Source organism: Salvia hispanica, chromosome 3 (assembly GCF_029641045.1).
Source record: "Salvia hispanica isolate PSC_SH4W2 chromosome 3, Shi_PSC_v1, whole genome shotgun sequence".
NCBI lineage: Eukaryota > Viridiplantae > Streptophyta > Magnoliopsida > Lamiales > Lamiaceae > Salvia > Salvia hispanica.
In genome coordinates, this window is record NC_142694.1 from 9536309 (window position 1) to 9549595 (window position 13287).

Genomic DNA, 13287 nt, shown 5'->3' on the forward strand with positions numbered 1-13287 from the left:
TTTAAAACAGAAGAACAAAACCCCATTCCATAAATCATGCACCTATGTCTGCTTTCATATAGCAACACAAGCACAACCATTCCATTATTGGTTTCATTGTAAAAGTTGTAAAAACTAATTACACTTTATTAACGACTTAATAAAGGCATTATACAATCCCGAACGCTTAATTAGTAGTACTACTATTATACAAATACAAGAACAAGCAGCATACTACAGCACGAAACGACGACGTACTAACAGAACATAAACACAGACAAAACAATTGAAAATCCAATATAAAGAAAGGTAGCTTGATTTACTAGTAGTGACATGGCAGTTTCTTGGCGGCATCAAAGGCGAAGGGTCCAACCGTAAAGAGCTCAAACGGCAACGGCTTCGACCGGGCATCCACCGGCTCGCGGAGAAGGATTGCTCCGAGGGCGCCACCGTGGAGGTTGGTGGGGACGTTACAGGCCGCAGAGGGAGAGGAGACGAGGAAGACCTTGCACTTGTGGGACCCAGAGGTGGTCAGCTTCTGCGGCATGAAGAAGAAGTAGCCGTTCTTGTCGCTCGTCTTCTTCTCCTCCATGCTCGTCTTCGAGTTGTTGCATTGCAGCTTAACCACAGCACCTGAACCATAAACTTAAATCAATGTGGAGTTTTGCCTTTTGGTCCGTTTTGAATATGCACATTTTTTTTATCGTTAAGGACGCTAATTTGTGTTTATAAATAAAAATTAAGAGATACAAATAAAGCAAAAAAGAGTACGATTTAGTGGACAATTATGCTCTCAACTAAGGACCTTTCTTTGCACCCTCAATTTTGGTTAATTTTCAAAATTTTCAACGTATCTAATTTTGTGTCCTTATAAGATAAATTTGTTGTAGCGAAAAGTACCAGCAAGAGGAGTGGCTCCCGTGAGAGTGTCGACTCCTCTATACTTGCAGGACTTGCAATAGACGACGCCTTGAACAGCCACCATCTTCCTCACTGGAAGGTGAGACGGGGCCGGGGCAGGGGGGTGATGGTGGTGTGGTGAAGGAGACGGGCGAGGGGCTTGCGCCGTTGGCGGTGAGGTTGCTACGGTGGCGTTGGCGGTGAGGAAGAGACAAAGGACAAAGGAAGTAAACAAAGAAACAAAAGCCATAGTGTTAAGTGAGCTGAAGAATGAGGAGAACAGTTGCAAGGGGACCAATTTATATGTAGGGATTCTTCTAATCATAAAACAAAAGAGTTTGGTGAACTAATGTTGTTTAGACAGAATTAGTAGAGTTTTAGCTAGTGTAATTGTGCAGAAGACAGATGGCATCCCACTTCACATGCATAGGATGTACGTAGGAGCATTTATCAACCTGTTTGTACAAGTTTCCAATGAATTTTCTATATTGTTATCCTTGTAGTGATGATATTGTCAAATAGTGAAAACTTATATGAGATTCATTGTTGAAATTTCAACAAAACCCATAATTTGTATGTGCTGAATATGTATAGTAGTGTAGTATACGTAATAGGGTAGCAGAATCATGATTATCAGTGGCTTTAAGTGGACTCAATGCTAGGCTTGTGTTATTGCACATTTATTGACAAATGACAATTGCTACCAAGCCTGTCTAGATACGGCCTCAAATAAATAAGAGTCCTCCATTATTTCACAAGATCAATTTTTTTTTCTCCTTTTTATTTTTTCTAATTTTTAAATCTATTTAAGACTATATTTTTATGTACATTCAGTTGGGCATTTTATCTTTGCATTTGCTCGACTGTGACAAGAGTTCTATTTGCAGTGGTAATTTCCGAAGGTGAATGACCGAGATTGTACTCATTCAAGTTAATTTGTGAACTTTGTTTTAAACAGAAATGATGTTATGCAATGTGCTCTTACCACAAGTAAGCAGAACGAAGACAAGTGATATATCCCACATCGGTTACCGTACAATAATATTTGGTATTTATAATAGCAAAACTTACACAATATACTGCCGAGCCTTGTAACGAGGGCTTGTGACCCAAGTGGGGGCATCAAAGTAATTGAACGTTGGGCCAGATCATTCAGCTGGGCTTCGGGTAGCTTTTCCGGCCTGCCCGTTCCAAGCGGCGGAGTTGGGCCGTGCGGTCTGTCCGAAGGGATGGGCCACTTGGTTCCTAAAGTGGAGGGCACCGTGTCAGGCTGGTTTCACAGAGCAGCATTAAACTTCCCGCTCTCTGCAGTGGAAGGATTACGGGCCGGTGCTCTTCTGGCCCATTCAAGTTGATTTGGTTGGCCCAATTGAACAATTACTTTTTTTTTTTTTTCACTCTAATTATACTATTCATTTCCTCAAAAAAATGTGCTAACTTCAGCTATTTAGCATAGCAAATTTGTGTCGGATCTGTCCTCATAAAAAGTAAATACTACTATTACTGTATAAATATAGGCTGTGAGTGTGTGTGTAAGGAAGGCATGTGCTGTTCTGCACGAAAGAAAAAAACATATGCACTTTAGAATAAGATTTGATAAAAGCTATAAATCGATAGAGAAGTACGTCTAACGAAATCTATCGCAATCTCACTCCACATTACATGGTTCGGCGCTTCCCACGTTATCCCCTTATCCCACTAGCTTTTTGATCTTAACATCATATTGTGTTGGAAGCCTTTGTATTTCACATGGTCCGACCCTTTGGCCTTTCGGATGACAACTCTATCAAATTTTTCGGTATTCATCTGGTTTGGTTTCGAGGTACTTATACACAATTAGAGAGAGTCATTTTATTTTTGGGGACATTACGTTGACCACCAACTGATGCATATTGCATAATATGTTTTGTGGAAAGATGGTTTTGATTCAGACATACAATTAGTTTGTTGGAGTATTATTTTGTTGTAATTTCTGTTTCATTTGTTTTGTTATTTTTTCAATTTAGAGTAGTCTTCATAAATATTTATAGTCTGGTTAAATATTTATATTCGACATTACAGTAACCCATATACACGGCGTTATAATCTCACAATATATTTATAAGATACTGATTGATCAATTTCATTTTTGGACAAGAATATATATAGATCAGGTCTTTCAACAGTGGTCTTTTTACCTTTATTTAATGTCTGTGCTCTGACAAATATCTATGTAAAAATATTTTCCACTATACTGCTATAAATAAAAATTAATCAGGTACTCTATCTACTTGACACACACACACATTGAGGTTGTATTAGTAATTGGCAATTCGAACAATGTAAGGTTATTATCAATCTGAATTACTTGCAGAAGATCTGTACACACGCATGCTCAACCGAAAATTGGTAAACAAAAAGGGATTTCTAAATTTGTACTACCTCGCAGGTTAATGACATCATGTACATATATATATATATATATATATATATGGTATATGCTGAATTGCTGATTTCATCACATGGAAATTTTCTATCCACTATTTACATTGTTGGTAATTAGCTATTACAATCAAGCGATCCATACTCCAACATGTTGACTAGCAATTCATATGGTATAACCATATCAGGATGGTCACAACAAGTGATATATAGTACTCCGTATATATTTTCTATATTTAAATTATGACCTGGAGAATTAGTGGGCTAAATAATTAGGTCTGGACCTCATATGACTTTACATAAATTAACACATCTTCTAGGTCTCATGCCAAACCATGAAATATTTTCCCTTATACATTATGGTGATCAAAAAATGAATTCCCATGACACCATAGGGTAATTAAACATGTATTATGCAGCTACTAGACATTCACATTAGTACTAATTCTTTGGAACCACATTAAATTCAGATGGCAAGAATAAAATCATATTAATGAGCTCTCTAGAAGAAAAACTAGAGCCTTACTTACACCAAATTCTTCTCAAAATCACACAACAATGAACAGCTCGTTCAACACCTCAAATGCTTGAATAAATATTTAAATACAATCATAGGCAAATTTCTGCAATCTCTCTGAAATCCTCGCAGCCGCATGATTCTGTTCAAACTGATCTCCAATCTTGACAAATAAAACAAAAAAAGTAGGCAATGAGAAACAGATATATAAGCAAATATCAGCTTGTGAGAACTAACAAAGCTATATAAACCTACTATTATACTACCTGAGAATGAATAGTGTGGAAAACGGTGTCGTTGTGTACAGAAAAACTAGCATCGACAACTTGAGCTCCTTGTTCATGCAACAGCCTTATGATCTGAGTGAACATGAATTGAGAATTGAGTCCAGTTATGAGCACCACTTGTAGGTCTGAACCCATTACTCGAACATCGATGTTTGGTAAATTGTTAGGCCCTCCTTTGCTCCAAACAAGGCAGTTTTTCTTCTGTTTCATCTTTTCCAGTTTAGCCTCCTGCATCTTTATGTAGTTTGTCGCGCCTTGTAGCTGATCCGGCAGCGAAACCATATCCTAACACACAAAAACTCAAATATAGTTAAGACTCTAAATTGGAAACCAAGCAAGCATAAATGAATTAAGGATTAACCCTAGGTCTAGATTGAGGAGGGATTAGAGAGTTGAGCTTGTTGTAGAGGGCCTTCATCTCATTTCTCCGGTTCTTCTCTATAGTTTTTCTGTCTACGACCATCCTTGAAGAACTAGGGTTTTGATCCATCTCTGCCTCCAAATGCAAAGAGGATGTGTGTGGAGTAGTATTATTTAATGTGTGTTTGGGTTTGGCTACAAATGAGTGATGGTGAAGATTGAGAAGATAAAGGTGAATATCTTGAGCAGAAAAGGGATGAGCAGTGGGCCTCTTGTGGCATGATTTTTGACCATTTCATTTTCTCGAGTTTAGCTAGTACTATCATCCAAGGTTTTGAAATGGGCTATACATACGAAACTACAATAATTATTTATTCAAATATATTTTTATTTACTAATTAATTTAAAATTTACGAGACTTTACTACAAGTATACCAATCACCAGTTTGTGTAGATTCTTAGCTAGTACTCCCCCTCGTAAAATATATTTCATTTTCTTATTTAATTATCCTACTAAAGCTATATTTTCATTTGTACAAAAATTCTCTCTCACATTAATATAAATGAAAAGTATTATGTTTATCTCACCATTTAACACACTAAATAAACTTTCTAAATCTTGTATTGTTCCCACAAGTATGACATTTTTGTGTAACATAAGGAATTCTATAAAAAATTGAGAAAGAGTGTGTTTCACATGAGAGTGTAATATTATATTTAAAGTACGGTCCCAAGTCTTGTGGAAAACTAACAAATACAGTCACATTTAATATTACATAACTAAAAGACAAAAAAGTGACGACCCCTCAATTCTAAAGTAGCTTTAGAGGGAATAATAGTTGCAGTTGTAAAAAGAGAGGGGTTTTGGCCTCAATTTCAAATTAAAGGAAAATTATCAAAAAAAAAATACTGCTAAATTTTAAGAACATTCGTCCTTAAAATTATAAATTTTAAGCAAATTTAGGTATTTTTAACTAACTTTAAATTTATTTTAAATTCACAAACTTTACATGTTATTTCCTACCGTAGGTTAATTACTATATCCTACTTGTCACGAACTTAAAAATTGGCCTAAAATTCTCCATAAATATTTTAATGTTACCCACATAAAATAAGTTTTTAGCTTCACTACCATTGCCCAAATCACAATCTTTCCCAGCACTTAGCCCAGTTCGGAGCTGAAATTTGAATTGATGGAGAAATCGCAAACTATCTGAAGTGCAAGTCATCGTCTTCTTTGTTATTTTCATCCATTCCTTGCCCCAAGTTGTCAGCTTCTTTCACTGCTTTCTCAATTCAATTGTCTAATGTGAAACTTTTCATTTAATTCAATTGTCGAATGTGATACTTCGGTAGATTGTTGCTGTAGTTGGATTTACGTTTATATGGATGGTTGTCAAAGATGGAGGGGGTCGAGATGTGGTGGATGTGGATGAGGAGACAAAGGTGTAAGTGGATTTAAAGACTTCAGTCATGCTACAATATTGTAGCTTTTTTTTATTTAGTGAATGTGTAACCACTGCGTCCCAAGGTGATTTATGGTGAGAGAGAAATATGATCAGACAGATGGATGGATATAAGAAGAAAATGTTGGAGTTGTGAAAGGTTTTGACTGAATCGTAATTGTGATGGAATATTTAATTTTGTGAAAGTAAATGATATAATGTCAATCTATGTTCAGAATAGATGACATTGGTATATTCATTTTCTCTAAACGGATTTCAGATAAGTGAGAAATAATGGATTAAAGTTGGTTATAATAAATGAGTTAAAGGAAATAATATCAATAAATTAATAAGAGTGTATTAATCATCTCATATTGGTTTTGATACATATTCTCCCTCCATCTTGAATAGTTTCTTTTTTGTAAAGCGGGTGTAAAGAAAAACTGACTCAGCCATTTTGAAACAGTAATACGTTATATACTATACTACTATTACTTTACTTCTAAATAATTTTGGTTATATGTTCAAGTTATCAGTAATTTTGAGAAAAAATAGTTAGATCATTATGCATAAAAATAAATATTATACTCCAATTTAAAGCTAAAGTATTAAATATGTTGGTATATAATAGTAGTAGTATATTGTTAGCAAGAGAAATCTAGGTGATATTGGAAAACCGGTGTGTATCACACTCTCGCTTTTTATTAATTAATTTAGATTAATGAAGCATAACATGATTTGCCTTTAACTTTTCTTAATTATACTCCTATCCATTCACTTTTCAGATTTTCTATCTTGAAAGGCAGTGGAACGAGTGGGGATCCATTAAACAAAGTGACAAGGCAGAATTTTGCTTCCTTTTTCGAGTCCAATCAGACTCCAGAATATAATATACTCCTACTTAGTAAAATATTTGAAATTTTGTTGTTTAAGCTTTTACATCGGAAGAGAGAGAGGTTAGAAAACCTATTGTAATTCATGATTAAATTTTTGCGCTGTAGTCTGACAGTGGCGGAGGCATACAATTAAGAATATTTCTACTCCTATCATATACTATATACTATGAAATATAAAATAATTAATTATACCTTAATACAAATTAAATAAAAGAGTTCAGTCTAAAGACTAGTCTTTTTAAGTGAGAGAGTCTATTTAGTCTATATATCAAACACTGAGTCGTAACATACCTAGCTTCACCGACCTAGCAGTCTAGCACTCATCTAAATTCGTTACTGATCCATGATCAATTGGTTGGTTATGAAGTGTCGCAACAATTACGATATGCTTAATAGGATAAACGGTAAAAAAACAAATTATTAGAATATAATAAACTAAATTTAAATATGATAATTTTGAAGAAAATAAAGTTTTCTAATTGTATGCAATTATGCATGCATTTGCTCCACTTTGGGATAGTTCAAGAGTGCGGCTGCAATTTTAAATTTTATAATTAACCTTCATATGTTCATTGGTTCCTAATTATTGACGTACGTGGTCATCTGATGTCCATAACTTGAAGTAGTAAAATATTAAAAAGTGTTGTGTTGCGCTTTACTTATCTTGTAATCTAGAAAGATGAAACGCATCAAAACTAATATTCTCGTCAGGATTAATAGATAGTACTACTAATAAAGGTATAAGTTAAGTTTTTATTTTTACTAAGATAGATTGAAATTCTAGGATATTTCAAGACTTTATTTCTTTGATTGAGCTGATTTTTCTTGACCGGTAGGTCATTTTGTTAGAGTTATAGTAAAAGTATAATATTATAAAAGTTTTAATAATAATATGAGGTTCGTCGGATTGACATTTTCTGAAAAAATCTATCCTAAATTCTAAGAGCATGCACATCGGTGCTCTTAGCTAAGAGCAGCAGCCGTGTCGTCGGCACGACGGGTATCCTGCTCGCTGCAGTGCTCTTGCCGACGGCACGACCCTGCTTTTAGCTAAGAGCACCGCCGTGCCAACGGCAAGAGCACGAGCAGCCAACATGGCATGCTTTGATTGGTCGTTGGTTTATCTTTTTTTTTTTAATTCAAAAAAAATCTTAAAAATAGAGATTTAATAAAAAAAAAATATTTTTCCACTTCCCAATAGAATATATTCATTTTTCCACACTTTTAATTTACTTTTTTATTATTTTTATCCCAAAATTCACACTTTCATCTATAATTACCTTCATTTCAACACAAAAAATCATAGTACTACACCAAACAACTCTCTCAACCTCAATTTATAGGATTTTAATTATGTAGTGTTAATTTTTTGGATTTTAATTATGTAATTTTTCACTTTTTTTTTGTAATTTATAATAGTAGTTCAGGTATTTTTAATGCATTTTAATATTGTGGAAATGTTTTATTTAAATTGAATAATAAAAATATGGGACATGCTCTTGCGAAAGAGCATGAATGTGGGTGTTGTGCTCTTGCAGAAGAGCATAGAGTAAAAAATGAACAAAAATTGGATCCGGGTCTATATCCATGCTCTTTGGATGCAGATACTATGATAGTTCTTTCTTTGCGTTGCACCCCAACATATTTTGTAAAATATAGAGAGTTGAATAGGAATGGAAAAACCTCCATGGAAGGAGGAAGAAGAAAACGATTGTGAGAGATGAGAGAAAAAGAGAAATTCATTTATGGACTACATTTTGTAAAGTGTTAATGCAAAATACAATGGAAAACCTTATATATAGGCACAAAAATAACAACTAATAAATCCTAAACTAATTCTTAATTCTATTTTTATTTTCAATTCTAATAGCCTCCCTCAAGATGGAAGCACAACAATTGCTACCATCTTGACAACAAGCATCAAATCACAAAACAACTACAAATCTATTCTAGCAACCCTTAGGAGAAAACATCTTGATCTTCATAGCGATAGGCACATTCAAAAGCCTTGATTGTTGATACAAAAGAGGAGTCAGTTGCTGCTGAAAAAGTTTGAATCAAGCTCCACCCCAAATTTCAGCAGCAACTCCATAGACTTGAGTTGTTATTCACTTCCATTACAAAGGAAACTTGTCTTGCAGTTTGGAGTGGTACGAACCTGCATTATCAGGTACTGTACCTCCAACTGAAACAAAAGCCAAACAACATGCTAGAACAGAGACTATTTCCCAGATTTTGAAGATCTCGATCAGAGAAACCACAAAAAAAAAAAAAAAAAAAAATTAAAAAAATTGGAGAAGATCATGAACAAAAAAGGAAATAGATCGGGAGATAAGGCTCGATTGCGATTGTTCATCGCGATAGGAGAAGATCGATCGGAGAAGATCGAGATATGAGAGAGAGAGATTGCGGAAGCTTTCGTCACTGATACCATGTAAAATATAGAGAGTTGAATAGGAATGGAGAAACCTCCATGGAAGGAGGAAGAAGAAAACGATTGTGAGAGATGAGAGAAAAAGGGAAATTCATTTATGGACTACATTTTGTAAAGTCTTAATGCAAAATACAATGGAATGGAAAGCCTTATATATAGGCACAAAATAACAACTAATAAATCCTAAACTAATTCTTAATTCTATTTTTATTTTCAATTCTAATATATTTCCTTCAAACAAGACAATATAGGATTTGATTTTGTTATGATGGTTCTTCAATTCGTTGCACACTGAAGGTCAATGATATTGTCTATTTTATGCAACACTTTCACGGTTTTGTTTTTTATTATGTACGTACTTCTTATTAAAAGAGTCTCATTATAGTTTCAACATATTCGGGAGTATTATTTGTTCTTTTATTTATTCCCCAATTAATGTGAGAGTGCGATGGTCTCATTTTCTCAAGGAAATATAAACTCCCTCTAACATTATAGTCTCATTTTCGATTTTCATTATTCAATTTCTGTGTATTTAAAAGAACAATGGAAGTCAACAATGGAAGTCTTAGTAAAATTTTGAGTTTCTATGCAATATATTGTCGTTGGTGCACACAATTTAATTTCAAAATTCTTACCTGATTCCCTTTTCTCAACATAATATTTTTTAATAATTTTACTAACTTATTCACCATCATATTTGATATGACTTTTGGAACATAATCATTAATCATTTTCATATTATTGCGTTTTTCTTGATTAAACTAATTCACGGTCTGAATTTTTAAATTAAATTGAAGCTTTTGTATGGACATTGAAATATGATACTCTCGCTTTCACTTAAAAATATAAACTTTAAAAATAGCACAAATTTTAATTCACAATTAATAAAGTATAAAAAATAAATTAAAAAATAATTAAAATATTATTATTAAAAAGAAAATAATTTCTTAAATTTAAAAGATCACAATTTTAAAGGATAAACTAAAAGATGAAATACTATAACATATTGTTGGCTCGGTTAGACAATCCAAATCCACTGTCAACGATTGGGCCACTATTATCAGTTTTTGTGATTCATAGGGCTAGATTAAGAATCATAAATCAGGCCCAAGCCCAGAAATACCAAACTTCAAATAGTTTCTTTGACTCACGACGGAAACAATTAAAACTAGAAAACGATGCAGACGCATCGCTACGCAAGGTTAAACATACTTTTTTTTCTCATGAAAATATGTACATTTTTTTAAAAATAAATATATTTTTATTTATGAAAAATTATTCCTAATTCATTATTCATATACATACATTAGTTTATGAACAACTTATATGACTATGGTACATCACTAAAACTCATTAAACACTAATAATAGTGTGGGATTTACTGTTTACGTACACTACTTTAACTATCATTTTCCTCATCTCTCTTATTTTACTAATTGTATATTAATTTATATGTTATTTTAAATGCACAATAAAATGTTTGAATCTTTAGATCATTTCATAAATCAACAAGGAAAATTAATTTTTTTACCATCCGAATTTCCACGCTGATTTCCATCGATCTATTTTCAACTACCAAAAAACCACTGCGTTACGAAAAAAATAAAACCACGGCCAAAATTATATAAACTTATCCAATTAATGTTCCAAATTTAACGTCCCTTTATGGACACCGGGTCTAATTTAAATTTAATAAAATAACTAAACTTCCAAGTTGATTAAACTTTTCAAAGTAGCATTTATTTGATAAATGGTAAGTTATGGTACTGATAAAATGCAAACTCCAAATTATAATTTTGATGGTTAAAAAAAAGTCAACCGATGATAAAATAACAGTAACAAAAATATCAATACAGTGTCAACACAACATCCATTATTGACATTGTGTTAATATTTTTGTTGTTATTATTTTATCATATGTTGACATATTTTAACAATTCAAATCATAATTTGTTGTTTGTACAATATTTAAAGTTTGCATTTTATTACGTTTCTTTTTAACTCTAAATTTCAGCCTATTTTATTACATCTCTTTTTAAGTCTAAATTTCAGCCTCTCTACTCTCTAGTCTCTTCTCAACTCTTCTCCTGGGTCTAAATCTTTCAATTTCTATTTGGATTCCTCGAATTTCACTCTCTTCATTGTTTAGAATTAGAAGTTTCGTATACATTCCATATCCTATTTACGGATATAGACACGTGTTTGGTACAAACTGCCTGTAGTGAAATGTGTGAAGGGTAGAAAAGACAGTGTTTGCAATAATTCTGTGTTATCTATAATTTCATGTAAACCTCTATATATGCTATAATTTCATGTAACTCTATATATCTAATAATGACACACAACCATGTGTGTTAGGCTGTTAGCATACATGACTGCTATTTTCTTTATGGACAACAAGATGTTTATTTGCAATCTAAACTATTCAAGAATCCAAATGCTTTTCTATTGTGGCATGTGTCTGATTGTTTTTAAATTATTTTCTTCATCCCATTATAAGCGAAATGTTGTTTTTTTTAAAAATAAAAATAAAATTTGAGACATTCTATGTCCCTTGTTATATGTTCCAGTTTTCTGTCTTAGTTTATCACTTGTTAAATATCTCACTCCATAGTTGGAGTACTATTTTTGGTAATTGCCTCACATTCCACTAATTAACTCATTATCTCTCACATTATATGAAGGAGTATATAAAAGTAATATTCACAAACTATTACTTTTTCAACATACTTTTCTTTACACTTCTTAAAATTTGTGTCTGGTCAAAGTGGGACACATGTTAAGGACAGATGGAGTATAAAATAGTACTCTGCAGCTCGTACTTTACATTCTCTCCATTTTAACTATTGTACATCATTTTTTCAAAATAGTACTCCCTATAAAAACAAGCGTCTTCCTTATTTATGGTAAGATGAGGGAGTACTACTTTAAGTTGCATTATTTTAAGAGTAAAGGCCAAATGTGGTCCCTAACATATGACCGTTTTATCAATTTGGTCCTTAACATTATCTTTTTGATTATTTGGTCCCTTACAAATAAACTCGGACCCGAATCGGTCCTCACTTAACAGAACCGTCAAAAAATAGACGGTGATTGCAATTTGACTATATTAAATTACTAATGGTAATTAATTATATCTAATTATAATTCTTTTTCTATTAGCAAAATTGGAAAAAAGATAGTATCAGTTGCAAAATGAAATGAATAATTTGTAATTTAATAGGAATTAAGAATTATAATTAGGTATAATTAATTACCATTAGTAATTTAATATAGTCAAATTGCAATCACCATCTATTTTTTGACGATTCTGTTAAGTGAGGACCGATTCGGATCCGAGTTTATTTGTGAGGAACCAAATAATCAAAATGATAATGTTAAGGACCAAATTGATAAAACGGCCATATGTTAGGAACCACATTTGACCTTTACTTTTATTTTAAATTTCTCAAATACAAAGTATATCTCTTTATTTTTATTTTACTTTTGTCATATAGAAATTGGCTGCCCAGAAATTAGGGGAGACGGTTTTGGCACATCTCGAGCTTGCGTACAACCTGAATATAGTGGAACAATTTCGTTTAAAGTCTAAAGTGCTACACGTAATTAATGATTGAGAGACCACACAAATTTTGCATTCAAGCTATTTTTAGCAAAATTTCTACCTAATAAGTAAATGGTGGTGCTGAATCTGCTCATCCAGCAAATGGTTAGTTAGGGGGCAATATTAATTTTTGCAGTTGTATATCTAGCAATGTACTACTACTTATTAATTTAATTTTTGATTTGTATTATAAGTAGTACTTATTAACAAAATAAATTTTAATGCAAAATTGATGAATTAAAAAAAAAAGAGAACTTTTTTTTTTCAACCAAGGCTTTGTCATATTAATCTTTTGAGAATCTAAAAGTTAGCTTATCATATATATTAGAGGTCTATATAGAACATTTTTTTTCAATTTGTGAATTCTAATTGAAAGATAAAGATGAATGTGAGGCATTTATGCAGATATAAATGGATTAATGTTAATACATCAAACATTAAAAA

The 13287-nt window shown here is 32.6% G+C and overlaps 2 protein-coding genes and 1 non-coding gene across 3 annotated transcripts; 1 reads left to right on the plus strand and 2 right to left on the minus strand.

The window, feature by feature from the left end:
• Nucleotides 1-105: 105 nt before the first annotated feature.
• Nucleotides 106-1167, minus strand: LOC125216340 (pistil-specific extensin-like protein). The gene is made up of 2 exons (XM_048118030.2): nt 880-1167; nt 106-612 (listed from the first exon to the last, which is right to left on the minus strand). The coding sequence occupies exons 1-2, from the start codon at nt 1127-1129 to the stop codon at nt 302-304; spliced, it is 561 nt and encodes a 186-aa protein (XP_047973987.1). The 5' UTR covers nt 1130-1167; the 3' UTR covers nt 106-301.
• A 793-nt stretch (nt 1168-1960) lies between these two features.
• On the plus strand, nt 1961-2264 carry LOC148930136 (signal recognition particle RNA). The gene has a single exon (XR_016137492.1).
• A 1471-nt stretch (nt 2265-3735) lies between these two features.
• LOC125216998 (transcription factor bHLH162-like) lies at nt 3736-4701 on the minus strand. Its single transcript, XM_048118813.2, has 3 exons — nt 4466-4701; nt 4084-4389; nt 3736-3980 (listed from the first exon to the last, which is right to left on the minus strand). The coding sequence occupies exons 1-3, from the start codon at nt 4592-4594 to the stop codon at nt 3900-3902; spliced, it is 516 nt and encodes a 171-aa protein (XP_047974770.1). The 5' UTR covers nt 4595-4701; the 3' UTR covers nt 3736-3899.
• Nucleotides 4702-13287: the final 8586 nt, after the last annotated feature.

Coding starts and splice junctions, on each gene's coding strand:
- LOC125216340 (XM_048118030.2), bottom strand. CDS start 1,129: ATGGCTTTTGTTTCTTTGTTTACTTCCTTTGTCCTTTGTCTCTTCCTC. Junction 613..879: donor GGGAGCCACTCCTCTTGCTG/GTACTTTTCGCT, acceptor TTTATGGTTCAG/GTGCTGTGGTTAAGCTGCAA.
- LOC125216998 (XM_048118813.2), bottom strand. CDS start 4,594: ATGGATCAAAACCCTAGTTCTTCAAGGATGGTCGTAGACAGAAAAACT. Junction 4,390..4,465: donor CTCCTCAATCTAGACCTAGG/GTTAATCCTTAA, acceptor TTTGTGTGTTAG/GATATGGTTTCGCTGCCGGA. Junction 3,981..4,083: donor TCCACACTATTCATTCTCAG/GTAGTATAATAG, acceptor TTATTTGTCAAG/ATTGGAGATCAGTTTGAACA.